General features: G+C 64.8%; 3 protein-coding genes across 3 annotated transcripts; 2 read left to right on the forward strand and 1 right to left on the reverse strand.

Moving 5' to 3' along the window:
• The first annotated feature begins 977 nt into the window (after window positions 1–977).
• LOC136786304 (charged multivesicular body protein 2a) lies at window positions 978–8,186 on the forward strand. Its single transcript, XM_066989398.1, has 6 exons — window positions 978–1,132; window positions 3,363–3,544; window positions 4,410–4,589; window positions 5,604–5,734; window positions 6,549–6,610; window positions 6,854–8,186. Exons 2-6 carry the CDS (start codon window positions 3,377–3,379, stop codon window positions 6,973–6,975), a joined length of 663 nt encoding a protein of 220 aa, XP_066845499.1. The 5' UTR covers window positions 978–1,132; window positions 3,363–3,376; the 3' UTR covers window positions 6,976–8,186.
• Window positions 7,920–11,106, forward strand: LOC136789327 (natterin-3-like). The gene is made up of 5 exons (XM_066989372.1): window positions 7,920–8,060; window positions 8,302–8,456; window positions 8,795–8,830; window positions 9,168–9,264; window positions 9,525–11,106. Exons 3-5 carry the CDS (start codon window positions 8,816–8,818, stop codon window positions 10,532–10,534), a joined length of 1,122 nt encoding a protein of 373 aa, XP_066845473.1. The 5' UTR covers window positions 7,920–8,060; window positions 8,302–8,456; window positions 8,795–8,815; the 3' UTR covers window positions 10,535–11,106.
• On the reverse strand, window positions 10,885–26,333 carry LOC125181768 (zinc finger and SCAN domain-containing protein 22-like). Its single transcript, XM_066989437.1, is given in 12 exon segments — window positions 10,885–12,644; window positions 14,557–15,350; window positions 15,352–15,497; window positions 16,346–16,493; window positions 17,884–18,632; window positions 20,377–20,394; window positions 23,919–24,047; window positions 24,050–24,073; window positions 24,076–24,133; window positions 25,429–25,448; window positions 25,451–25,646; window positions 26,233–26,333. Coding segments are annotated over 12 exon segments (2,364 nt in total). The 5' UTR covers window positions 26,248–26,333; the 3' UTR covers window positions 10,885–12,577.
• Window positions 26,334–26,529: the final 196 nt, after the last annotated feature.

Below are 26,529 nucleotides of genomic sequence, written 5' to 3' on the forward strand. Positions count from 1 at the left end.
CAGTCACCCGTCCCGGGGCTCCCAGTACACCCAGTCACCCGTCCCGGGGCTCCCAGTACGCCCAGTCACCTCTCCCGGGGCTCCCAGTACGCCCAGTTCCCTGTCCGGGGGCTCCTATTACGCCCAGTTCGCTGTCCGGGGGCTCCCAGTATGTCCAGTCTCCCTGTTGTGGAGCTCCCAGTACACCCAGTTGCCCATCACATGGCTCCCACTATGCCCAGTCTCCCATCATGGGGCTCCCAGTATGCCCAGTGCCCTGTCCTAGGGCTCCCATTACGCCCAGTTTCCCCTCCTTTGTTCCCCCAGTTTGCGCCCAGTGCTCCCAGTACACCCAGTGTCTCCCAGTTTGCCCCATTTCCTCATTCCAGTGCCTCCCAGTGCGCCCCATCCTGCTCCCATCGTCTCCCAGTGCCCCCCAGTATGTTCTTGTGCTCCCCAGGTGCCCCAGTTCCTTGTCCCAGTGTTCCCAGTATGGCCCAGTTTGCCCCAGTAGGTGGGATGTCCACTGATTTTTCTGCACCCAGTGCCCCCCAGTGTATCCCAGTGCCTTCCAGTCGGTCCCAGTGCCCTCCCAGTTGGTTCTGGTGCCTCCCAGTATACCCCAGTGCCCCCCAGTATGTCTCAGTGCCCTCTCAGTCAGTCCCAGTGCCCCCCAGTATGTCCCAGTGCCCCCCAGTTGGTTCTGGTGCCTCCCAGTCTGTCCCAGTGCCCTCCTAATCTGTCCCAGTGCACCCCAGTATATCCAGTGCCCCCCCGGTATATCCCAGTACCCTCCCAGTCGGTCCCAGTGCCCTCCCAGTTGGTCCCGATGCCTTCCAGTCTGTCCCAGTGCCCCCCCAGTCTGTCCGAGTGCCCCCCCCAGTCAGTCCCAGTGCCCTCCCAGTCGGTCCTAGTGCGCCCAGTTTCCTAGTCCTCCAGTGTCACCAGGGGGCACTGTGGCTGCCGGAAGTGACGCTCTGCCCGGACTCTATCTCCCTCCCACGGAGAGGAAGTGACGTTTGGGGGTGTCCCTACTGACTTCCGGGAGGGCGGGGTCGCGACGCCGGCCCCCCTCTCACGTGACCAATCATCGGGTGACGTCACGGCGGTGGCGGAAGTGCCGGGAGAGCCCGGGAGAGGCAGAAGGAGCCGGGTGAGGGCCCGGCGGCCGCCCCCGGGGTCATAGAGAGGGGCCGGGGGGGTGCCAGAGGGGCCGGGGTCCGGGGATCATAGAGACGAGGGCGGGGGGGGCTAGAGGGGCCGGTACCGGGATCATAGAGCTGAGGGAGGGGGGCTAGAGGGGCCCGGGGATTATAGAGACGAGCGAGGGGGCGGCTAGAGGGGCCTGGGGGGTATCATAGAGACGAGGGAGGGGGGGCCAGAGGGGCCCGGTACCGGTAGAACCATAGAGAGGCGCGGGCCAGAGCGGCCGGTACCGGGATGACGTAGGGGAAGTGAGAGGGGCCGCGACCATAGAGAAGGCACCGAGGGGGATAGAGGGGACTTCCGGGGAGGGGCCGCCACCGGGGGGGGGGGGGGGGGGGGGGAGGGACCATAGAGTTGTGGGCGCCGAGACCATAGAGAGGGGCCGGGAGGAGGCGCTCTAGGTTTGAACCATCGAGTTGGCGGGAGGACCCGGGGGGACAGTCTAGCCATGAGCAACCATAGAGAGGGAAAAGGGGGGGGGGACACGCTCTGGGCAGCCTGGGGGCGGGGCTTGGGCTCCTCGCCTGGCGATTGGCTGGGCTTCCTGTTGCCATGGCGACGGGGCGGGGCTTGGAGGGGGTTAGGTCCTGCCCTTGGGGGGGTATCGGAGGCCGGGGGGGGGGGGGGCAATTAAATGCCCCAGGGGGTGTGGGGGGGGCAATTAAATGCCCCTGGGGGTGGGGTAAAAAAAATGCCCCTGGGGGGTAAATAAATGCCATTGGGGGTGGGGTGGGGTAAGTAAATGCCCCCCCCGGGGGTAAATAAGTGCCCCTGGGGGCAAATAAATGCCCCTGGGAGGGTTGGGGGTAAATAAGTGTCCCGGGGAGGGGGGGAAATAAATGCCCCGGGGGGTAAATAAATGCCCCTAGGGAGTTGGGGAGGGAAATAGATGCCCCTGGGGGGTCCCCATAGGTATCCCCCCTTGTGTCTGTCCCTCCCCCCCCCTTTTTGTCCCCCCCCCTTTTTGTCCCTCCTCTTCCTCCCTGTCCCCATCTGTGCTCCCTCCCCCTGTCCTTGTCCCACTCATGGCCCCAAATCCGTGTCCCCATGTCCCCCATGTCCCTGTGTCCCCCACATCCCCGTGTCCCCCACGTCCCCGTGTCCACCACATACCTGCGGCCACCATGTCCCCATGTCCACCGTGTCCCCCACGTCCCCATGATCCCCAAAACCCCGTGTCCCCCTGTCCCCATGTCCATGACGTCCCCATGTCCACCCTGTCCCCACATCCCCGTGTCCCAATGTCCCCATGTCCCCCCATGTCCCTCGTGTCCACCCTGTCCCCATGTCCATGACGTCCCCGTGTCCCCACGTCCCCACCTCCCCGTGTCCCCACGTCCCCTGCGCCCCCGTGTCCCTGTGTCCCCCACATCCCCGTGTCCTCCATGTCCTCATGTCCCCACGTCCCCATGTCCCCATGTCCCCTGTGTCCCCCGTGTCCACACTGTCCCCATGTCCATGATGTCCCTATGTCCCCATGTCCCCCCATCCCCGTGTCCCCATGTCCCCCATGTCTCCCATGTCCACCCTGTCCCCATGTCCCCATATCCCCACATCCCCGTGTCCCAATGTCCCCATGTCCCCCATGTCCCCCGTGTCCACCCTGTCCCCATGTCCATGACATCCCCATGTCCCCATGTCCCCCCATCCCCGTGTCCCCATGTCCCCCATGTCCCCGTGTCTACCACTTCCCCGCGTCCCCCACGTCCCGCACGTCTCCCACCTCCCCGTGTCCCCACGTCCCCTGCGCCCCCCGTGTCCCTGTGTCCCCCACATCCCCGTGTCCTCCATGTCCTCATGTCCCCACGTCCCCATGTCCCCATGTCCCCTGTGTCCCCCGTGTCCACACTGTCCCCAAGTCCATGATGTCCCCATGTCCCCACATCCCCGTGTCCCCATGTCCCCCTTGTCCACCCTGTCCACCCTGTCCCCATGTCCCCCCATCCCCATGTCCCCATATCCATGACATCCCCATGTCCCCGTGTCCCCATGTCCCCATGTCCCCGCGTCCCCCACATCCCCACCTCCCCGTGTCCCCACGTCCCCTGCGCCCCCGTGTCCCCCACCTCCCCGCGTCCCCCGCGTCCCCGCGCCCCATCTCCTGCCCCGCCCGTGTCCCCGTCCCCGTCCCCCCCCCACCCCCCTGACGCCCCGTGTCCCACCGTCCTCGTCCCCAGGCGCCGCTGCCACCATGGACCTGCTGTTCGGGCGCCGGAAGACGCCGGAGGAGCTCCTGCGGCAGAACCAGCGGGCGCTGACCCGCGCCATGCGCGAGCTCGACCGCGAGCGCCAGAAGCTCGAGGCGCAGGAGAAGAAAATCATCGTCGACATCAAGAAGATGGCCAAGCAGGGCCAGATGGTGAGGGGGGGGCTGGGGGGGGTCACGGGGACCCTACTGGGGAACGGGGAATGTGGTGGGGGCGTGGAGGACCCCAAAAGACCGCACTCGGGTCATGGGGACCCTACTGGGGACCGGGGAATGTGGTGGGGGTGTGGAGGACCCCAAAAAAACGCAGTGGGGGCCATGGGGACCCTACTGGGGAACGGGGAATGTGGTGGGGGCGTGGAGGACCCCAAAAAAACGCAGTGGGGGCCATGGGGACGCTACTGGGGAATGGGGAACGTGCTGGGGGCGTGGAGGACCCCAAAAAAACACAGTGGGTGCCATAGGAACCCTACTGGGGACTGGGAGGACCACAAGACACCGCAGTGGGGGCCATGGGGACCCTACCGGGGACCAGGGAAGGTAGTGGGGGCGTGGAGGACCCCAAAAGACCGCAGTGGGGATCACGGGGACCCTGCTGGGGACTGGGGAATGTGGTGGGGGTGTGGAGGACCCCAAAAAAATGCAATGGGGTCCATGGGGACCCTACTGGGGTCCATGGGGACCCTACTGGGGAACGGGGAACATGGTGGGGGCGTGGAGGACCCCAAAAAAACACAGTGGGTGCCATAGGAACCCTACTGGGGACTGGGAGGACCACAAGACACCACAGTGGGGGCCACGGGGACCCTACTGGGGACCGGGGAACGTGGTGGGACCACGGAGGGCCCCAAGTGACTGCAGCGGGTACAAGCGGACCAGGAGCCCGCGGAGATGTTGCTGGGCCTGAGGGGACACCGATGGGTCCCTGGAGGTGCCCCCAGGCCTCTTGGGGGGGGGCTTCACGGCCACCCAACGTGTCCCCCCCTCACCCCACCCCACCCCCCACCCCGGCCCGCAGGACGCGGTGAAGATCATGGCCAAGGACCTGGTGCGGACGCGGCGCTACGTGAAGAAGTTCATCACCATGCGGGCCAACGTCCAGGCCGTGTCCCTCAAGATCCAGACCCTCAAGTCCAACAACTCCATGGCCCAGGCCATGAAGGGGGTCACCAAGGCCATGGCCACCATGAACCGCCAGGTGGGTGCCCGCGGGGGGGGGCGTCCTCAAGCTCTTGGGTGGCCACCGAGAGCTCTCCAGGGGTGGCCGTGAGGTTGTCCTTGAACCCGTGGCCACCAAGAGCTCTTCAGAGGTGGCCGTGAGGTTGTCCTTGAGCCCGTGGCCACCAAGAGCTCTTCAGAGGTGGCCGTGAGGTTGTCCTTGAGCCCGTGGCCACCTAGAGCTCTCCGGGGGTGGCCATGAGGATGTCCTTGAGCCCGTGGCCACCAAGAGCTCTCCGGGGGTGGCCGTGAGGATGTCCTTGAGCCCGTGGCCACCAAGAGCTCTTCAGAGGTGGCCATGAGGATGTCCTTGAGCCCGTGGCCACCAAGAGCTCTCCGGGGGTGGCCGTGAGGATGTCCTTGAGCCCGTGGCCACCAAGAGCTCTCCGGGGGTGGCCGTGAGGATGTCCTTGAGCCCGTGGCCACCAAGAGCTCTTCAGAGGTGGCCATGAGGATGTCCTTGAGCCCATGGCCACCAAGATCTCCACAGGTGGGGCCATGAGGATGTCCTTGAACCTGTGACCACTACAAGGTGCCCTGGGGATGTCCCTGAGCCCGTGGCCACCATAAGGTGCTCCATGGGGTTGTCCCCAAGGCTGTGGCCATCGTGGCCTGCCCTGAAGTAGCCACGGGGACGTCTTTGAGAACGTGGCCACCACGAGTTGCTCTGGGGTGGACGCAAGGCTATCCCAAAGATCGTATGGCCACCTCAAGTCGCCCGGGGCTAGCCACGGGGACGGTTGCCCTGGGCTAGCCGTGAGGATGTCCCCAAAGCCGTGGCCACCACCAGCTTCACCGGGGGGGGGGGACACCCCGGTGGCCATGGTCACCGCCGGCTGCTTGGGGCGGCCACGAGGATGTCGGTGGCCGCCACGGGCTGGCGGAGGGCATGCGCCCAAGGCCGCGGCTACCAGGAACCCACTCGCTGTGGCCGCCACGTAGTGGCCCCCCCGCGTCCCCACGTGCCACCAGCTGTGTCCCCCCCCCCCCCCAGCTGAAGCTGCCGCAGATCCAGAAGATCATGATGGAGTTTGAGAAGCAGGCGGAGATCATGGACATGAAGGAGGAGCTGATGAACGACGCCATCGACGACGCCATGGGGGACGAGGACGACGAGGAAGAAAGGTGTGGGGGGGGGGGAAGTATGGCGGGGGGGGACAGAGACGTGGGGACATTGGGGTTGTGGGGGGACACGAGGGGACATTGGGATGGTGGGGGGGGGCACAAGGGGACATTGGGGTCATGAGGGGACATTGGGATCGTGGGGGGACGAGGGGACATTGGGGTTGGGGGGGGGGACACCAGGGGACATTGGGGTTGTGGGGGCGGACACAAAGGGTCATTGGGATCGTGGGGAGGACACGAGGGGACGTTGGGGTCATGGGGGGGACAGGAGGGGACATTGGATTGGGGGGGGCTCAAGGGGACATTGGGATCATGGGGGGACACAAGGGGACATTGGGGGGACAGAGGGGACATTGGATTGGGGGGGGCTCAAGGGGACATTGGGATCATGGGGGGACACAAGGGGACATTGGGGGGGACAGGAGGGGACATTGGGGTCGTGGGGGGGACACGAGGGGACATTGGGGTCATGGGGGGACACGAGGGGACATTGGGGTCGTGGGGGGACACGAGGGGACATTGGGGTCGTGGGGGGACACGAGGGGACATTGGGGTTGTGGGGGGGACACGAGGGGACATTGGGGTCATGGGGGGACACGAGGGGGCATTGGGGTCGTGGGGGGACACGAGGGGACATTGGGGTCATGGGGGGACACGGGGGGACATTGGGGTTGTGGGGGGGACACGAGGGGACATTGGGGTCATGGGACATGGGGTCTGAGACCTGGGGGTGGGACAGGGTGGGATCAGGGGACAATTTGGGGTCCCGGTGTGACCTCTGACCCCCCCCCTTGTCGTCCCCCCCTCCCCCCAGCGACGCGGTGGTGTCCCAGGTGCTGGACGAGCTGGGGCTGACCCTCACCGACGAGCTGGCCAGTGAGTGGGGCAGGGGGGGCCGGGGGGGGGGGATTTGGGGGGGGTTAGGAAGATTTGGGGGGGGGAATGGGGTCAATTTTGGGGTGTTTTGGGGTTTTTAGGGGGCCCAGAGGTGCCCTGGGGAGCGTTTTCGGAGGCTCGGGGGGAGGGCATTTTGGGGGGATTGGGGGGGGGTTTGGGGGGGAGGGGGGGGGGGACACACAATGGGGTGGCGACCCCCTGACCTCTGCCCTTTGCCCCCAGCCCTGCCCCCGCCGGGGGGGTCGCTGGCGGCGGGGGAGGGGCGGGCGGCTGAGGCCGCCGCCGCATTGGCCGACGCCGACGCCGACCTCGAGGAGCGGCTCAAGAACCTGCGCCGGGACTGACTTCTGACCCCTGACCTCCGACCCCTGACCTCTGACCTCCGACCCCCAGTGACCTGTGCCCCCCTCCACCCCGGAGCCGCCCTGCGCTGACCTCTGACCTTTGACCCCTACTTGGTGACCCCCCCCCCTTCCGAGGGCTGACCCTTGACCTCTGGTGACCTCTGACCCACCCCGGGTGACCTTTGACCCTGCCCAAATACCCCACAGGGGGCATCTCCAACACTACAGGGCCTCCCCCCCCCCCCCCGGGGTATTTTCACCCCCCCCGGGGGTATAATTGCCCCCCCCCGGGGAATTGCCCCCCCTTTTCTGGGGTATTTGCCCCCCTCATTTTTTTTTGCCCCCCCCCTTTTTTTGCCCCTTTTCCTCTGGGTTATCGACTTTCTTGGACTATTTGCCCCCTCTCCGGGCCATTTTGCCCCCCCCGGGCCATTTTGCCCCCCCCCTGTGCATTATTTGCCCCCCCACACCCCCCCGGGGGTATTTGCACTCCCTCCTGGGGGATATTTGCCCCCCCCGGCCCCCCCGGATGGGGCAGTCGAGTTGAAACGGGGCAATAAAGGCTGCACGTTGGGACATGCCGCCTCCCCCCGCTGCTTCCTGGGGCCCCCAGTGCCTCCCAGTAAGGGACTGGGAGCACTGGGAGGAGGGGTGGTGTTGGGGGGGGGGGAGGGGGGGATTCTCTGCTGGCTGCTACGGGGTTGGGCACCGGCGGGACCACGGCTCCGTGTCCGACAGCAAGCCACCGAAGAGCACGTTTCCATGCCAAAAAAACAACATTTTGGGGACAACGAAGGCGATGCTGGATGAGCTCGGCAGCCGCGGCCCCGTTTTGGGGCGAAAACTCTTCAAATTGGTGCATCCCAGCCTGCAAAGACTTCTCTTTCCAGGGGGAACCCCCCCCCCCCCATTATTTAGCATCCCTGGCGGATCGGGATTTTGGGTGTGATTTCTGATGCTTTTCTCTTCCGAATGCGCGAACGCAGCGGGTCTGGAGCAGAAAACGAAGATTTTTTTGGTTAAAAAGGAAAAATAGCGATTTACGTGTTTCTTCCAGAAACGACGACTTCTGACTGACGTTTGGGGTGAGATGAGCCGGTTTTGGCACCTGCAAAACCCGGCAATGGGCATTTTGTGCTGCTCGAGGCTGCTGTTTGGGTGCCAATATATGTTTTTCCCACTCGAAATAAAAAAAAACGGCAATAATGCTGAATTTCTGCAAAAAGCAGAAAATTTGCTGTTTTCCCAATAATCGCCAACCCCCTTTAGTTTTTTTTGTTTTTGTTTTTGTTTTTTGCATTTATTTGCACTTCTCTTCCCATTCAGACTTTGATCTTTTCCCGGGCTTGCACGTCCCCGGGAGAGCACGGCCGCCCTAGAAAACACCGCTCCGCTCCAGAAGCGACCCAAAAAGGACCTAAATCACCCCAAAATAACGGGATTTACGTTGCGGTGAGATTGGAGGTTGGAGCAGAGGCAAGGTAGGGAGCGCGCGAGAACGACCTCAGCGCCTGTTGGGGTGTGCGTTGAGCCTGATGGGGGAAGAACCCAGCGGAACCCAAAATGGTTGGTTTTAGCCCCAAAATGGGGACGTTTTTGGGAGCCTTGTCCTGGTGCGAGGACGGGATGGTTTGAGCCATCCGGGTTGGTTTGATGGGATGGGAGGAGGGTGCGTCCATGGGGTTGTTGAAATAAATGTTTCTTTATCAAAAAAATTATGTATTTTATATTTATTTTAAGTATTTATGTATTGCATTTTTTTGTACGTTTCACGTCTTTTGTACATTTTTGCACAAATATGTGTATATTTCATTCGTAGCCCCTGGAGGTGGCTGGCAGGATGCTGACGTACGAGGTATGGCTCTTCGCCAGGCGCATTTTGGGGGCATTTGGGGGAATTTTAAACCATCCTGAAGACTCCAGCTCCCAGAAAATAGTTATTAAAAAAAAAAATCATAATTTTTTTGAAAAAAGGCCGTTTTGAGCAAGCGCTGCGTTGCGTTTCCCGGCCTTCCCCCCCCCCCCCCCCAAGGTAGTTAAAAATTAAAAGCTGTGTCAACACGGGCGGGTGGAATTTTAACCCCGAAAAATGAAAAAAGGTTGGGTCGGGATCCGGCCGTGACCTCCCGGCCCCGGGCGCCGCCGTTGGGGACGTCCTCGACGGGTGACCCCTCCCTCGGTCTTCTCTACAGCCCCGGCTCGTCGCTGCCCTCCTTTTCCTCGTCCAAGGCGGGGCTGATGGAGCTCCTGGATCGCCGCCGGTGGGAAGGAAACTTCTCCAGCACCTCGGTGAGTCCTAGGCCTCGTCCGTCCCTACGTCCTCCAACCCCTTTTCACCCCAAAAACCCAAGAAGCGTTGGCGGGGGCCTTCTTGAGCATTTTCTTGGCCACCTCTGATGGTGCAGGTACGGAGCTGGCCTCATCCCCGGTGGGGAATCTCTTCGTCATCCCCCCCGTCAGCGTTGGAAGGATGGAGGCATCTCGGTTGCATCTTATATGGCCAAAATCCCCCCTTTTTTTTTTTCTTTTTTCTTTTTCTCCCCCTGCAGCCACCGGCTGGAACCTTAACCAGAAGATTGTTGAAGGCAAGGAGAGACCTTCCCACCTGGAATGGGTGGATTTTGACGGCACGCTGCCGGCCGACGCCGTGTCCAACTGGAACAACTACACCAAGACGACGGAGTACGTCTGCTCAACGGAGGTGGACGGTTGCAACACCGGTGCCTACGTCCCCAGCCGGGGCCCGTTTTGCTTCTACCCGTTCTGGGAGTCTGAGCATAAGGCGTCCAACTTCAAGGTGCTGGTCAACAGAGGAAAGCTGGAGGCGTTGCGTTGGGTGGACGACTCCTTCGGCGACGTGCCGGAAAACGCGGTGGAGGGCTGCCCCTCCATTGACATCTACGTCGGCAGGAACCGGTACGGCTTGGGGAAGGTCTCCAAAGACCAGCGGGCTTTCTTCGTGGTGGTGGACCACAAGGAGGTTTGGTTCAAGTGGTACCAAGTCCTGGCCGTCCAGACGGGCCCAGGAGACGTCACCATCTCGGACGTCCGCTACAACACAAGCGAGGCGGTGGGGCGCGGGGAGGACGTCACCCTGACGAAGACCACGGTGAAGAACGAGGGCTGCCGAGGGACGCGGGAAGACGTCACCTTGGAAGAGGCCACCGAGGTGGTGCACGACTGGGAGCTGGACCAGAAGGTCTTCTCCACCGTCCGCGGAGCGTTGCAAGCCGCCCCCTTGGCCTTCAATGGCGTGAACTGGGAGGCCACCAACGTCACCAGAGTCACCTGGGTGGGGCGAGCCACCGCCGGCGAGTACGTTGTCCATACCCGCAAGGTTGAGGTGGAGGTGCGACCCCGTACGACGTGCACGGTGGCCCTGGTGGGACGCCAGCTGGACGGCCGCGTCCCGTTCACCGCACGGTTGACCCGCGACTTCGGCGACGGCCAACCGCACCGCGTGGCCGTGACGGGGGTGGCACGCAGCCGGGCGGTGGTGGACGTCCGGGCCGGCGTCGAGCAGTGCTCGCCCCTCGCTGGTTCCTCGCCGTGCCGATGAGGAAGGTTGGTGCCATGCAAAGCTTTTTTTTTCTTTTTTTCTTCCGATTGGCATCTTTTGAAGCATGCAATTTCTGCCTTTTTTTTTTTTTTCTCGAATAACCTGCCTCTCTCCCCAAAACAATGCAGCAGCAACCTGGAACGCAAAAAAAAATGCGGATTTTTTTTTTTTTTTTGGCCTTCCTTGTGTTTTTCCTGGAATAACCCTCATCCCCCTCCGAACCGACATGGCAGCACCATGCAATGTGGAAAAAAGGCACATTTTGAAGTCTGCATTTTCTGTTTTTTTTTCCCCCAAATAATAATAATAATTCCCCAATTCATCCCTCCCTGAAAAGATGCAACGTGGAGTACGGAAAAATACATTTTTTTGCAGTCTTCACCTTCTATATTTTTCTCAAGTAACCTCCATCTCAAAATGATACGGTAGCAGCCCAGAATGCAGAAAAACGCGTTTCTTGCCATCTCTGTTTTTCCTTTTTTTCTACGATCATTTTCCGCTGTGACGCCGCCGTTGCGTTTTCCTTTTCCCTCCCCTCGTGGTTTTGTGAAAAAAAATGCTCGCAAATCCGACGAACTGAGCCGCGTGGTGTGTTAGGGCGAGATGACGTGCAGGGGTCCGCCCCAAAATGGTTCAAGGTAAGTCGAAAAGTCAACGCGAATCAAAGAGGAGAAGTTGAAGCCTTCCGTCACGTGGGTAGACCGTTGGCCAACCCGTTGGCCAACCCGTTGGCCAACCCGTCTACGAACATTGGCTACCTTCCCCCAAAATCTCTCCTGCCACTTTTATGACGGGCGTGATGTCATTAGGGATGGACTGTCCCTGTGGTCGCTTCGGGTCAGGTGTCCCAGCCGTGTCCCCATGCATGCACGCTGCAACCACCATGCAGTGCTGCAAACACCGCAGTGAGCTGCAACCACCGTGCACGTGCTACAAACGCTGCAGCGTGCCGCAAACCGCCGCGCCGCGAAGGCGACGCCGTGCCGCCAGCACCGCAGCACGCCGCGAGCCACGGGGGACGCCGCGAGCAAACACCGCGCCGTGCCGCCGGCGCCGCGCTGCAAGCCGCGTGCCGCGGCGCGAACGCACCAGGGCACGCGCGGCGCGGTCGCAGGCGGTGCAGCGCGAGCTGCGCGGCCGACGGTTTTCACCCCAACCCCCAATTTCTTGCATTGCCCGCGCCCCCCGTGTGCAACTTCTTGCCCCCGCTCCCTGCAGACGAAGAAGCAGCGGAGCAGGGGCCGCAGAGAAATGGGTGAAACCGTCGTTACAGCGGGGGTGGGGGGTGAGGGGGGGGGCGAACCCGCAGGGAGGAGGCCCCGGGTGTCCACCAAGAGGTCCATGAGGTAGGTCGGTCGTGGAGAGTTAAGGCCCCGGCGAGGAGGTCGCTGGCTGCGGGGGTGACAACGAATAAATAGTTGGGGGGGGGGGGAAAGGGCGATAGGTCCTTGAGTGCTTAATTAGGGTGTCCTGGGGGTGAAGAGGAGGTTGGGGGGGTGTGGAGGGGGTGGGCGAGAGCCTGAAGAACCACGAGGCTGGTGGGGGACATCGACCAGCAGCTCATCTTCATCCCTGTCCATATCGGATCTCTGCTGGGACCAAGAATCGAGTTCTGGAGCCCCCAGGCTCTTGGGGGACATCAACCATCAATCCATCTTCAGCCCTATTCTTGGTGGATCTCCTCTGGGACCAGGGAACCAAGTTCTGGAGCCCCCAGGCTCTTGGGGGACATCAAACATCAGCCCATCTTCACCCTCTATCCGTGGAGGATCTCCTCCGGGATCAGGGAACCAAGTTCTGGAGCCACCAAGATCTTGGGGGGGGGGGCATCAACCACCAGCTCATCTTCATCACCACCTGCTACATCTCAGGATTGCCATGTCCTGGAGCCCCCAGGCTCTTGGGGGACATCAACCACCAGCCCATCTTCACCCTCTATCCGTGGAGGATCTCCTCCAGGACCAGGGAACCAAGTTCTGGAGCCCCCAGGCTCACGGAGGACGTCAACCATCAGCCCATCTTCACCTCCACCTACGTTACATCTCAAGACTGCTGTGTCTTGGAGCCTCCAGGCTCGTGTGGGACATCGACCATCAACCCATCTTCACCCCTGTCCATGGTAGATCTCCACTGGGACCAGGAACCAAGTTCTGGAGCCCCCAGGCTCTCGGAGGACATCAACCACCAACCCGTCTCCATCCCCATCCCCGTTGCCCCATCCAGCCACAGCAGCCACCACGAAACCATCGCCGGACGGCCGCATCCGCTCCACGCGCCCAACCTCTCCAAACCCCCTGGTGGCTGGAAAACCCCATCACCACCTCCTGGGGGCCACCACCAACCCCATCGCCACCTCCTCAGGACCACCACCCCATCCTCTCCCAACCCCACCACCACCTCCTGGTGGACCACCACTGCCACCACCCCATGGGGACCACCGCCACCACCCTATCCTCTCCCAACTCTACCACCTCCTGGTGGACCACCACCACCACCACCCCACGGGGACCACCACCACCACCCCATCCTCTCCCAACTCTACCACCTCCTGGTGGACCACCACCACCACCACCCCACGGGGACCACCACCACCACCCCATCCTCTCCCAACCCCATCACCACCACCTCCTCGGGACCACCGCCACCACCCCATCCTCTCCCACCTCTCCCACCTCCTGGTGGACCACCACCACCCCACGGGGACCACCACCGCCACCCCATCCTCTCCCAACCCCATCACCACCACCTCATTCTCCTCAGGACCACCACCACCACCCCACGGGGACCACCGCCACCACCACCCCATCCTCTCCCAACTCTACCACCTCCTGGTGGAGCCCCACCACCCCAATCCTCTCCCAAACCCATCACCACCACCTCCTCAGGACCGCTGCCACCACCCCATCCTCTCCCAACCCCATCAAGACCTCCTGGTGGACCACCACCACCAGCACCCCACAGGGACCACCACCACCACCCCATCCTCTTCCAACCCCATCACCATCACCTCATTCTCCTCTGGACCACCACCAGCACCCCATGGGGACCACCGCCACCACCCCATCCTCTCCCACCTCTACCACCTCCTGGTGGACCACCACCACCACCCCATCCTCTCCCAACTCTACCACCTCCTGGTGGACCACCACCACCCCATCCTCTCCCAACCCCATCACCACCACCTCCTTGGGACCACCGCCACCACCCCATCCTCTCCCAACCCCATCAAGACCTCCTGGTGGACCACCACCACCACCACCCCATGGGGACCACCACCACCACCCCATCCTCTCCCAACCCCATCACCACCACCTCATTCTCCTCAGGACCACCACCACCACCCCATCCTCTCCCAACTCTACCACCTCCTGGTGGACCACCACCACCCCAATCCTCTCCCAACCCCATCACCACCACCTCCAACACCCCACGGGGACCACCACCACCACCCCATCCTCTCCCAACCCCATCACGACCTCCTGGTGGACCACCACCACCCCATGGGGACCACCACCACCAGCACCCCACGGGGACCACCGCCACCACCCCATCCTCTCCCAACTCTCCCACCTCCTAATGGACCACCACCACCCCAATCCTCTCCCAACCCCATCACCACCACCTCCTCGCGACCACCACCACCACCCCATCCTCTCCCAACCCCATCACCATCACCTCATTCTCCTCAGGACCACCACCACCACCCCATCCACTCCCAACTCTACCACCTCCTGGTGGACCACCACCACCCCAATCCTCTCCCAACCCCATCATGACCTCCTGGTGGACCACCACCACCCCAATCCTCTCCCAACCCCATCACCATCACCTCCAGCACCCCACGGGGACCACCACCACCACCCCATCCTCTCCCAACCCCATCACCACCACCTCCTCAGGACCTCCACCGCCACCCCATCCTCTCCCAACTCTCCCACCTCCTGGTGGACCACCACCACCCCACGGGGACCACCGCCACCACCCCATCCTCTCCTTCCCCCCCACCCCACCCCCTCAATCACTTGTCCCTGGCGGCCGCCCGGGCGTGGATCCGCGTGTGGCGGGCGAGCGACGACTTGTTGCTGAAGCTCTTCCCGCAGTGGGCGCAGGGGAAGGGGCGCTCGCCCGTGTGCGAGCGCCCGTGCACCGTCAGGTCCGCCAGGTACTTGAAGCTCTTGCCGCAGGCCCCGCAGGGGTAGGGCCGCTCCTCGGTGTGCGACCGCCGGTGCATGGTGAGGTTGGACTGCTGGCTGAAGCGCTTGCCGCAGCGGGCGCAGGGGTAGGGCCGCTCGCCCGTGTGCGACCGCTGGTGCTTGTTGAGGTCCGAGGGGTTGGTGAAGGTCTTGCCGCAGGCGCCGCAGCCGTAGGGCCGCTCGCCGGTGTGGAGCCGCCGGTGGGTGGTGAGGGTGGAGAGGTGGCCGAAGCTCTTGCCGCACGAGCCGCAGGCGTAGGGCTTCACCCCGGTGTGGGTCCGCTGGTGGGTCTTGAGGTGGGTCAAGCGCCCGAAGCACTTGCCGCACTCGCCGCACTGGTAGGGGCGCTCCTTGCCGGGCGCCCGTATCGCCCGCGGCGCTTCTCCCTCCGGGCCCTCGGCAGCCTCGGAAGGTCCCCGGGGTGGTGGCCGCCGAGGGGTTGGGGGGGTCCCTTTGGGTCGGTGGGGGGGTCTCGTGGTCTGCGGGGGGGGGTCTGTAGGAAGCGGGTCTTGCGCGCGCCGCCGGGGGGTCTCGGCGCGCCGCGGGGTCTCCGTACGCTGGGGGGAGTCCGTCCGCTGGGGGGTCTTCGTGTGGCGGGGGGTCGCCGTCGGCGGGGGGGTCGCCGTCGGAGGGGGGGTCCTGACCGGGTTCTCCGTCGGCGGGGGGGGTCCTGACGGGGGGGTCAGGCCGGAGGGGGCGGGGGAGGAGGCGCGGAAGGGCTCGGCGGGGGAAATTGGGGTCCTCCTGCTCGCCGCTCGCCACCGTCCGACCTGTGGGGTGGGGAGGGGGAAGAGAAACGGGGGGGGGGCGCATGAGGTTGGGGAGCCCCCCCCAAGGGTGCTCCTCAACACCCTGGGGTCTCCTGCAGCAGCGGCGGAGGTGGTCCGCGTCCCGCCGCCGGGGAGAAAAACCCCAAATCCCCCGGAAAAAAAAACAAATCCCCCGGAAAAAAAAAACCAAATCCCCTGGAAAAAAAAACAAATCCCATGGAAAAACCCCAAATCCCCTGGAAAAAAAACCAAATCCCCTAGAAAAAAAAACAAATCCCCTGGAAAAAAAACAAATCCCCTGGAAAAAAAATCCGAAATCCCCTGGAGAAACCCCAAATCCCCTGGAAAAAAAACCAAATCCCCCGGAAAAAAAAAAAAAATCCCCTGGAAAAAACCCCAAATCTGCTGGAAAAAAAAAACAAATCCCATGGAAAAACACCAGATCCCCTGGAAAAAAATCCCAAATCCCCTGTAAGAAAACCCAAATCCCCCGGAAAAAAAAAAACCAAATCCCCTGGAAAAAAAAACAAAATCCCCTGGAAAAAAAAAAAAAAAAAAACAAAATCCCCTGGAAAAAAAACCAAATCCCCTGGAAAAACCCCAAATCCCTTGGAAAAAAACCCAAATCCCTTGGAAAAAATCCCAAATCCCCTCGAAAACACCCAAATCCCGTGGAAAAAAAACCCAAATCCCATTGGGTGGGGGCCACCTTCTTCTCCCCCTCCTCAATACCCCAAGGGCTTTCCCAGCACCGGGGGGGGCTCTTTTTGGCTGGGGGGGGACACAACCTGAGCTCCCCCCCCCCCATATTTTGGGGGAAAACCCACCCTTTTCCTCCGACCCCGTACCTTTTACCCGCAGGTTCTCTCTCTCGGGGTCGAACTTGACCTTGCTCCGGGGGGGCCGGGGGGGCTCCGGGGGGGGGCTCGGGGGGGCCACGACCACCTCGGGGTGCTCCGCGTCCCCGGGGGCCTCCACCTTGACGCGCACCCTCACCTGCGGGACCCGAGCACAACGGGGGGGGGGCCCCAAAGGTTAGGGGGGGAGGCGACCCTATATTTTTTTTGGGGGGGGGGGGACATCGCAAAGGGGGCGCCGCCCTATATTTTGGGGGGTGTTGCTACCCTAGTTTTTTGGGGGGGGGCATTGCAAAGTGGGGTCTACCCTATATTTTGGGGTCACCGCAAAGGGGGGGGGGCTACCCTATATTTTGGGGGGGGTCATAGCAAAAGGGGTGATTCCCTTAATTTTTGGGGTCACTGCAAAGTGGGGGCTACCCTATATTTTGGGGGGGGCATCGCAAAGGGGGTTCTACTATATATTTTGGGGGGGGCATCACAAAGGGGGTGCTACCCTATATTTTGGGGGGTGTTGCTACCCTATTTTTTGGGGGGGGGCATTGCAAATGGGGTGCCACCCTTTATTTTGGGGGTGTCACGATGGGGTCGCTACCCTTTATTTTGGGGGTGTCACACTGGGATGCTACCCTTTATTTTGGGGGTGTCGCATTGGGGTCACTACCCTTTTTTGGGGGTGTTGCAATGGGGTCGCTACCCTATTTTGGGGGGGGTCACAATGGGGACGCTACCCTTTATTTTGGGGGTGTCACGATGGGGATGCTACCGTTTTTTTGGGGGGCTGTTGGAATGGGGACGCTACCCTTTATTTTGGGGGTGTCACAATGGGGTCACTACTTTTTTTTGGGGGTGTCACACTGGAGTCGCTACCCTTTATTTTTGGGGTATCACGATGGGGTCGCTACCCTATTTTGGGGAGTGTCACAATGGGGCCGCTACCCTTTATTTTGGGGGATTTTCTGTTCAGGGTGCTACCCTTTATTTTGGGGGATGTCACAATGGGGTCACTACCCTATTTTTGGGGTGTCACAATGGGGTCACTACCCTTTATTTTGGGGGTGTCACGATGGGGACCCTGCCCTTTATTTTGGGGGATTTTCTGTTCGGGGTGCTACCCTTTATTTTGGGGGTGTCACACTGGGAATGCTACTCTTTATTTTTGGGGTATCACGATGGGGTCGCCACCCTTTATGTTGGGGGTGTCACACTGGGGACGCTACCCTTTATTTTTGGGGTGTCGCATTGGGGTCGCTACCCTTTTTTTGGGGTGTCGCAATGGGGTCACTACTTTTTTTTGGGGGTGTCACACTGGAGTCGCTACCCTTTATTTTTGGGGTGTTGCAATGGGGTCGCTACCCTTTTTTGGGGTGTCGCAATGGGGTCGCTACCCTATTTCTTGGCCGTCTGCGCCCATTTTTGGGGGGATGATGAAGGCGCCCGCACCCCTTTTTGTGGGAACGAAGGCGCCCGCACCCCTTTTTTTTTTTTTTTGGGGGGGGGGGGGTGTACCACCTCCCCGCTCCCCTCACCTGCCGCTCGCCGCCCCCTCCGTCCCCCCTCCGGGGCTGGAAGCTCTCGGCCAGGGCGACGGCCTGGGCGCAGGATTCGGGGTGCCGGACCCAGACCCAGCTCTGGACGTCCTCGGGGAGGATGCAGAGGAACTGCTCGAGGACCAGCAGCTCCAGCACCTGCTCCTTGCTCAGCGCCTCCGGCCGCAGCCAGCCCCGGCACAGCTCCCGCAGCCTCCGCACCGCGTCCCCGGGCCCCGAGGCCTCCTGGTAGCGGAAGTGCCGAAAGCGGAGGCGCCGCAGCTCCGTCCCGGCTCCCCCCCCGCAAGAAACCGGATCGGTGGGCCCCCAAACCGGATTGACTCCCCCCAGCCGAATCGGCGGCCCCCAAAACCGGATTGACGCCCGCCCCAGCCGAATCGGCGGCCCCCAAAACCGGATTGACGCCTCCCCCAGCTGAATCGGTGCCCCCCAAACCGGATTGACTCCCGCCCCAGCCGAATCGGTGGCCCCCCAAACCGGATTGACTCCCCCAGCCGAATCGGCGGCCCCCAAAACCGGATTGACTCCCCCCAGCCGGATCGGTGCTCCCCCAAGCAGAATTGGTGCCCCTCCCCACCGGATCGGTGGTCCCCAAACCGGATTGACTCCCCCAGCCGAATCGGCGGCCCCCAAAACCGGATTGACGCCCGCCCCAGCCGAATCGGTGCCCCCCCAAACCGGATTGACTCCCCCCCAGCCGAATCGGTGGCCCCCCAGCCGGATTGGTGCTCCCCCAAGCAGAATTGGCGCCCCCAGCCGAATTGGTGCCCCCCAGCTGGCTTGGTGCCCCCCAAACCGGATTGACGCCTCCCCCAGCCGAACCGGTGGCCCCCAAAACCGGATTGACTCCCCCCACAGCCGAATCGGCGGCCCCCAAAACCGGATTGACGCCCGCCCCAGCCGAATCGGTGCCCCCCCAAACCGGATTGACTCCCCCCCCAGCCGAATCGGTGGCCCCCCAGCCGGATTGGTGCTCCCCCAAGCAGAATTGGCGCCCCCCAGCCGAATTGGTGCCCCCCCAGCTGGCTTGGTGCCCCCCAAACCGGATTGACGCCCCCCCAGCCGAATCGGCGGCCCCCAAAACTGGATTGACGCCCCCCCCAGCCGAATCGGTGCTCCCCCAAGCAGGATCAGTGCCCCCCAGCTGGATCGGTGCCCCCCCCAACCGGATTGGTGGCCCCCCAGCCGGATTGACGCCCCCAGCCGAATCGGTGGCCCCCCAAACCGGATTGACTCCCCCAGCCGAATCGGTGCTCCCCCCAGCCGAATTGGCGCCCCCAGCCGGATCGGTGGCCCCCCAAACCGGATTGACTCCCCCAGCTGGATTGGTGGCCCCCCCGTCGAATTGGTGCCCCCCCAAACCGAATTGGTGCTCCCCCCAGCCCGATTGGCGCCCCCCCCCAGCCGAATTGGTGGTCCCCCAAACCGGATTGACGCCCCCCCTGCCGGATCGGTGCCCCCCCCAGCCGGATCGGTGCCCCCCCAGGGTGACGGGAGGGAGGGGGTGGCCCGGCCCCGGCCCCCCGGCTGCAGCAGTCGGCAGCTGGGGCGGCGGGGGGGTCCATGGGGGGGGGATTTGAGATTTGGGGGGGGAGGGATTTGGGGGGGACTTGGGGGGGATTTGGGATTGGGGGTGGGATTTGGGATTGGGGGGGATTTGGGGGTGGGGGGACTTGGAGGGGGGATTTGGGGGTGGGGGGGGATTTCGGGGGCGTGGAATTTGGGGGGTAGAATTTAGGGGGAGATTTCGGGGGGGGGAAATCGGGGAACGGGGGGGTTGGAATTTGGGGGGGTGGGGGGGGGGGGGGTGGAATTTGGGGGGGGGGGGGGGTTGTTGGCAAGCGGCCAGAGAAGTGGGGGCTCTGTGGGAGAGAAGAGAGGGGGAGGCTCAGCAAAGTGCCCCCCCCCCCCCCAGCACCACGAAATATTCCTGCCCCCCCTCCCCCCCCCCAAGACCCCAACGGACCCCCCAGCCTTGCAAAAAACCTCGGGAGCCCCCCCCCCATCGAACCAAGCAATTTCCCCCCCGAACCAAGAAAATGCCCCCCCCCGGGGACCATGCGACCCCCCCCCAGCCTTTTAATCCCCCCCCCCCCAACCAAACCAATCCCCCCCCCCCCAGCTTTTGCAATGCCCCCCCGGCCCATGCAAACCCTTCCAGAGCCCCCCCCCGGCCCCAGAGCCCCCCCCCCGGCCTCGTAGCCCCCCCCGAACCTGGTGGCCCCCCCCCGGATCTGGTAGCCCCCCCCCCGGCCCCGTAGCCCATCCCCCGGCTCCACAGCCCCCCCCTCGGCCCCGGTGGCCCCCCCGGCCCCGGTAGCCCCCCCGTCCCCAAAGCCTCCCCCCCGGCCTCGTAGAACCCCCCCGGACTTGGTGGCCCCCCCCCGAACCCGGTAGCCCCCCGAACCTGGTGGCCCCTCCCCGGCCCCGCAGCCCGCCCCCCCCAGGCCCCGTAGACCCCCCCCCCCAAACTGATGCCCCCCCCGAACCCCGTAGCCCCCCCGGACCTGGTGGCCCCCCTCGATCCCGGTAGCCCCCCGAACCTGGTGGCCCCTCCCCGGCCCCGTAGCCCCCCCAGGCCCCGTAGACCCCCCCCCCACCCCGAACCCGGTAGCCCCCGGACCTGGTGGCCCCCCCCGGACCTGGTGGCCCCCCCCCGAACCTGGTAGCCCCCCGAACCCGGTAGCCCCCCCCGAACCTGGTGGCCCCCTCCCCGGCCCCGTTGCCCGCCCCCCAGACCCCGTCCAGCCCCCTCCCCCGAACCCGGTAGCCCCCGAACCCGGTAGCCCCCCCCCCCGAACCCGGTGGCCCCCCCTCGAACCCGGTAGCCCCCCCCCAACCTGCTAGCCCCCCCCCGAACCCGGTAGCCCCCCGGACCTGGTAGCCCCGCCGCCTCGCCCCGCTCGCCGACACAAAGGGCCGGAGCGGCCGGGCCCGGCCCCGCAGCGCCCCCCCCCCGAATTATTCCCCCCCCCCCCCACCGGAACACCCCCCCCCCCAACCGGAATTTGCCCCCCCCCCCGCCCCCCCCCATCCGCCGGCGTCACTCAGGGACCGGCCTTAACCCTATAGAGCCCGGAGACGGCGGCGGGGAGGAAGGGGTTAATTTTTTTGGGGGGGGGGGCTCGGGGACCCCCCCCCAAAAAAAAAAAAATTACAAAAAATCCAGAAAAGGGAAAAAAAAAAAAAATAATTTTTTTTATTCGGAAGTGGAGGAGGGGGCGTGGGGGGGGGGGGGCACGGCCCTGGACCCCCCCCCCAAAATGCCCCCCCCATAAAAAACGTGGGTGCCCCCAAAACTGGAACTCCCCCCCCATTGCCCCCCCACCCCCCGCACCCCCTAAATTGCCCCCATTGCCCCCCCACCCTCCATGCACCCCAAAACTGGACCCCCCCACCCCCTGTGCCCCCCCAAATTGCCCCCCCCCCCGCACCCCCAAATTGCCCCCCCATACCCCTATTGCCCCCCCCACCCCCCTGCACCCCCCCCCCCCCCAAAATTGCCCCCACCCCCATTCCTATGCACCCCCAAACTGGACCCCCCCACCCCCAAATTGTTCCCCCACCCCCTGCCCCCCCAAACTGGACCCCCCCCCCAAAAAAATTGCCCCCCCCATACCCCTATTGCCCCCCCCCCACCCCCTGCACCCCCCCAAAAAGCCCCCGAAGCTCCCCATTGGCCCGCCGAGCCGTCAATCACCCTGCGCCCCGCCCAGCGGCAGGGGGCGGGAGTGGCAGCTCGGCGGGCCAATGGCCGGGCGGCACGGGGACAAGGGGCGGGGCCAAGTGGAGAGCAGGGGAGCGGGGGGGGGCTGGGCACTGCGCTGGGTGCCCCCCACCCATGGGTGCTGAATGAGGGTGCCCCCCCCACCCATGGGTGCCGAAAGAGGGTGCCCCCCCCCCCACCCATGGGTGCTGAATGAGGGTGCCCCCCCCCATGGGTGCCGAAAGAGGGTGCCCCCCCCACCCATGGGTGCCCCCCACACCTACAGGAGATGCACAGGGACCACCCACCCCCCACCCATGGGTGCTGCACGGGGTGCGGTGTGTGTGCTGGGTGCTGCTCGTGGTGCCCCCCCACCCATGGGTGCCCCCCCACCTATAGGCGATGCATAGGGATACCACCCCCACCCCCACCGCCACCCATGGGTGCTGCATAAGGGTGCCCCCCCCACCCATGGGTGCTGCCCGGGGTGTGGGTGGTGTACTGGGTGCTGAGTGTGGTGCTCCCCACCCATGGGTGCTGAGTGAGGGTGCCCCCCAACCATGGGTGCTGCACGGGGTGGGGGGGGGTGCTGGGTGCTGCTCGTGGTGCCCTCCCCCCCCATGGGTGCCCCCCACCTATAGGCAATAAATAGGGAGATAGCCCCCCCCCCCCGCCACCCATGGGTGCTGGGTGCTGAATGAGGGTGCCCCCCCACCCATGGGTGCTGCACGGGGTGTGTGTGTGTGTGTGCTGCTCGTGGTGCCCCCCCACCCATGGGTGCCCCCCCCACCTATAGGCGATGCACAGGGACACCCCACCCCCCACCCATGGGTGCTGGGTGCTGCATAAGGGTGCCCCCCCACCCATGGGTGCTGCACGGGGTGGGGGTGTGCTGGGTGCTGCACGTGGTGCCCCCCACCCATGGGTGCCCCCCCACCTATAGGCGATGCACAGGGAGACTCCACCCCCACCCATGGGTGCTGGGTGCTGCATAAGGGTGCCTCCACCCACCCCACCCATGGGTGCTGCACGGGATGTGTGTGTGGGGGGGTGCTGGGTGCTGCTCGTGGTGCCCTCCCCCCCCCAGGTGCCCCCCCACCTATAGGCAATAAATAGGGAGATAGCCCCCCCCCCGCCACCCATGGGTGCTCGGTGCCGAATGAGGGTGCCCCCACCCATGGGTGCTGCACGGGGTGGGGGTGGGGGTGTGCTGGGTGCTGCTCGTGGTGCCCCCCCACCCATGGGTGCCCCCCCCACACCTATAGGCGATGCACAGGGACCACCCCACCCCCATGGGTGCTGGGTGCTGCATAAGGGTGCCCCCCCCCCCCACCCATGGGTGCCCCCCCGCCCCACCTATAGGCGATGCACAGGGAGATCGGGTCTTCATTTGGGGGGGGGGGGGGTCCCAGATGGGGTTTTCATTTGGGGGTCCCCAGGATGGGGTCTTCTTTTGGGGGGGGGTCCCCAAAATTCGGTCTTCATTGGGGGGGGGGGGGTCCAAAATTGGATTTTTATTGGGGGGGGGGTCCCCATATGGGGTCTTCGTTTGGGGGGATCCCAAGATCAGGCCTTCGTTTGGGGTTTTATTTGGGGGGGGGTCCCCGATTTCCAAAATGGGGGGGCCAACATGGGGGGGGGGGCATTGGGGGGGGGGGGGTCACGGTCTCACTTTGGGGGGTCCCCAACCCACCTCCCCCCCCGTTTGGCCCCGAACAGAGCCGATAACCGAGAAGGGGGCGTGGGGGGGGCATTTTTTGGGGGGGGGTCCCCGATTTCCAAAATGGGGGGGGGGGGGTCAAAATGGGATCGGGGGGTGGGGGGCATTGGGGGGGGTTAAGGTCGCACTTTGGGGGGGTCCCCAGCCCACCTGCCCCCCCCGTTTAGGCCCTGAACACCAATGACCCAGAAGGGGGTGGGGGGGGGAGCATTTTTGGGGGGGGGGGTCCCCGATTTCCAAAATGGGGGGGGGGGCCAACATGGGGGGGCATTGGGGGGGGGGTCACGGTCTCACTTTGGGGGTCCCCAACCCACCCCCCCCCCGTTTAGGCCCCGAACAGAGCCGATAACTGAGAAGGGGGCGTGGGGGGGGGGCATTTTTTGGGGGGGGGTCCCCGATTTCCAAAATGGGGGGGGGCAACATGCGGTGGGGGGGGCATTGGGGGGGGGGGTCCCGGTCTCACTTTGGGGGTCCCCAACCCCCCCCGTTTAGGCCCCGAACAGAGCCGATAACAGAAGCGGGTCTCGGGGAGGGGGGGGGATGTCCCCGGGGGGGTCCCCGCTTATTTTTTTTTTATTGCCCCCCGAACCCCCGGGGCCCCGCAGAAAGCCGGCCCCAGGCCGGCCACGGTGCAGTCGGCGGCGGCCATGGGGCAGCGGGCGCAGCGGCAGCTCAGCGCCACCGGCACGGCCACGGCGGGGTCGGTGCCGGGGGCACCCCCAGCAGCCACCGCTCGTAGCGGACCCCCCGTAGGTGCAGGAGGCCTGGGGGGGGGCGCCCAGGGGGCTGCGGTACACCGGTTCCTATGGGGGGGGGGGGGGGGGGGGGGGGTCAGGATCTTCGTCGATGCGCCCCCAAAAAAATGAGCCCCCCACCCCAAAAATGAGCCCCCCACCCCAAAAATGAGCCCCCAAAAAAAAATGAGCCCCCCACACCCCAAAATGAGCCCCCCCGAAACGAGCCCCCCAACGAAATGAGCCCCCCCCAAAAAAATGAGCCCCCCACACCCCGAAATGACCCCCCCCCACGAAATGAGCCCCCCCCCCAAAATGAGACCCCCCACAGGAAATGAGCCCCCACACCATGAAATGAGCCCCCCAAAAAAATGAGCCCCCCAAAAAAATGAGCGCCCCACACGAAATGAGCCCCCACCACGAAAAGAGCCCCCCCCACGAAATGCCCCCCCACACACGAAATGAGCCCCCCCCCAAAATGAGGCCCCCCAACAAAATGAGACCCCCCCACACGAAATGACCCCCCCCCAAACGACCCCCCCGAAATGAGGCCCCCCACACCCCGAAATGAGCCCCCAAAACATGAGCCCCCCAACAAAATGAGCCCCCCCACGAAATGAGCCCCCCCAAAAAAGTGAGCCCCCCCAACAAAGTGAGCCCCCCCACGCCCCGAAATGACCCCCCCAACAAAATGAGCCCCCCCAACAAAATGAGCCCCCCCCCCCCAAAATGAGCCCCCCCCCAAAATGAGCCCCCCCCCCAACAAAGTGAGCCCCCCACACCCTGGAATGACCCCCCCCCCCCAAAATGAGCCCCCCAACACAGTGAGCCCCCCACACCCCAAAATGAGCCCCCCCCCCCCACGAAATGACCCCCCCAACGAAATGAGCCCCCCCCCACGAAATGACCCCCCCCGTGTCCCCATACCCCCCCCCCCAACACCCCCTAACCCCATCCCCAGGCCCCCCCCATAACCCCCCCCACCCCATATAACCCCCCCAGCCCCCGGGCCCCCCATCTACGCCCCCCCGCACCCCATGTGCCCCCCCGTGCCCCCCCCCGTACTCCCCCCCCGTGTGTGCCCCCCCCACCCCCTATAACACCCCCAACCCCATCCCAGGCCCCCCCCCATAACCCCCCCACCCCATATAACCCCCCCAGCCCCCGGGCCCCCCACCTATGCCCCCCCGCCCCCCCGCGCCCCCCGTGCCCCCCCCGTGCCCCCCCCCACCCCCTATAACCCCCCTTACCCCCCCAACCCCATCCCCACACCCCATATAACCCCCCCAGCCCCCGGGCCCCCATCTACGCCCCCCGGGCCCCCATCTACGCCCCCCGTGCCCCCCCCGTGCCCCCCCCCGTACCCGGGTCCGGCAGTACCCCCGCAGGCCGTGGTGGTGACGGCCAGGCACTGGGGGCACCCGTCCTTCTCCACCGCCACCGTCACGTTGACGGGGCGACAGGGGGGCGACCCCCCCGAGCGAAGGGCCCCCCCCCCCCCGGCAACAGCGGGGGAAGCGGCCGGAGGGTGCCCCCCCCCCGCCGGGGGGGGGGGCCCCAAAAGCGCCACCAGGAACAAGACCTGGGGGGGGGGAGCGGGAGGGGGGGGGGGGGGGGGGCTGCCCCTATAGCCCCCCCCCATCCCATAACCCCCCCACACCCCGTGCCCCCCCCCCCCACTCCGTGGACCCCCCCGCCCCATAAACGCGCCCCCCGCCCCATAAACCCCCCTCATCCCATACCCCCCCCCGGCCCCATAACCCCATAACCCCCCGCCCCATGGCCCCCCCCCGACCCCATAGCCCCCCCGCCCCATAACTGCCCCCCACCCCACAACTGCCCTACAGCCATATGGGGCTTAACCCCCCGAACACCCCCCACCCCATAACCCCCCCACCCCAGAACCGCCCCCCGCCCCATAACTCCCCCTATAACCCCCCACCCCATAACCACCCCCCAGCCCCATAACCCCCCCGACCCCATAACCCCCCCAAGCCCCATAACCCCCCCAAGCCCCATAACCCCCCCCAAGCCCCATAACCACCCCCGACCCCATAACCACCCCCGACCCCATAACCCCCCCGACCCCATAACCCCCCCAGCCCCCTAACCCCCCCACCCCATAACCCCCCCAGCCCCATATGGGGGGGGCGCTGCCCCCCGCTCACCTGCGCTCCCCCCATGGCGCTGTGGGGCCGGCAGCAGCCTCTGGGGGGGGGGGCGAGGGGGGCGCCCCTTATGCCCCCCGCTGCCACCCACGGGTGCTGGGGGGGGGGGGGGCACAAGGCCGGGGGGGGGGCACAAGGCCGGGGGGGCCTTGAGCCCCCGCTTGGCCCTGAGCTGGGAAAGGGGGGCGGGGGGGGGGGTTGGGCCCTACGGGGCGCATGCGCGGCCTCGGTGCCCCCCCCCCCAAAAGCCCCCCCCCCCCGAGGTATCCCATAATGCCCTGGGCCAGCGCGTGACCC

This window comes from Anser cygnoides, unplaced genomic scaffold (assembly GCF_040182565.1).
Source record: "Anser cygnoides isolate HZ-2024a breed goose unplaced genomic scaffold, Taihu_goose_T2T_genome scaffold_44_1, whole genome shotgun sequence".
Taxonomy (NCBI): domain Eukaryota; kingdom Metazoa; phylum Chordata; class Aves; order Anseriformes; family Anatidae; genus Anser; species Anser cygnoides.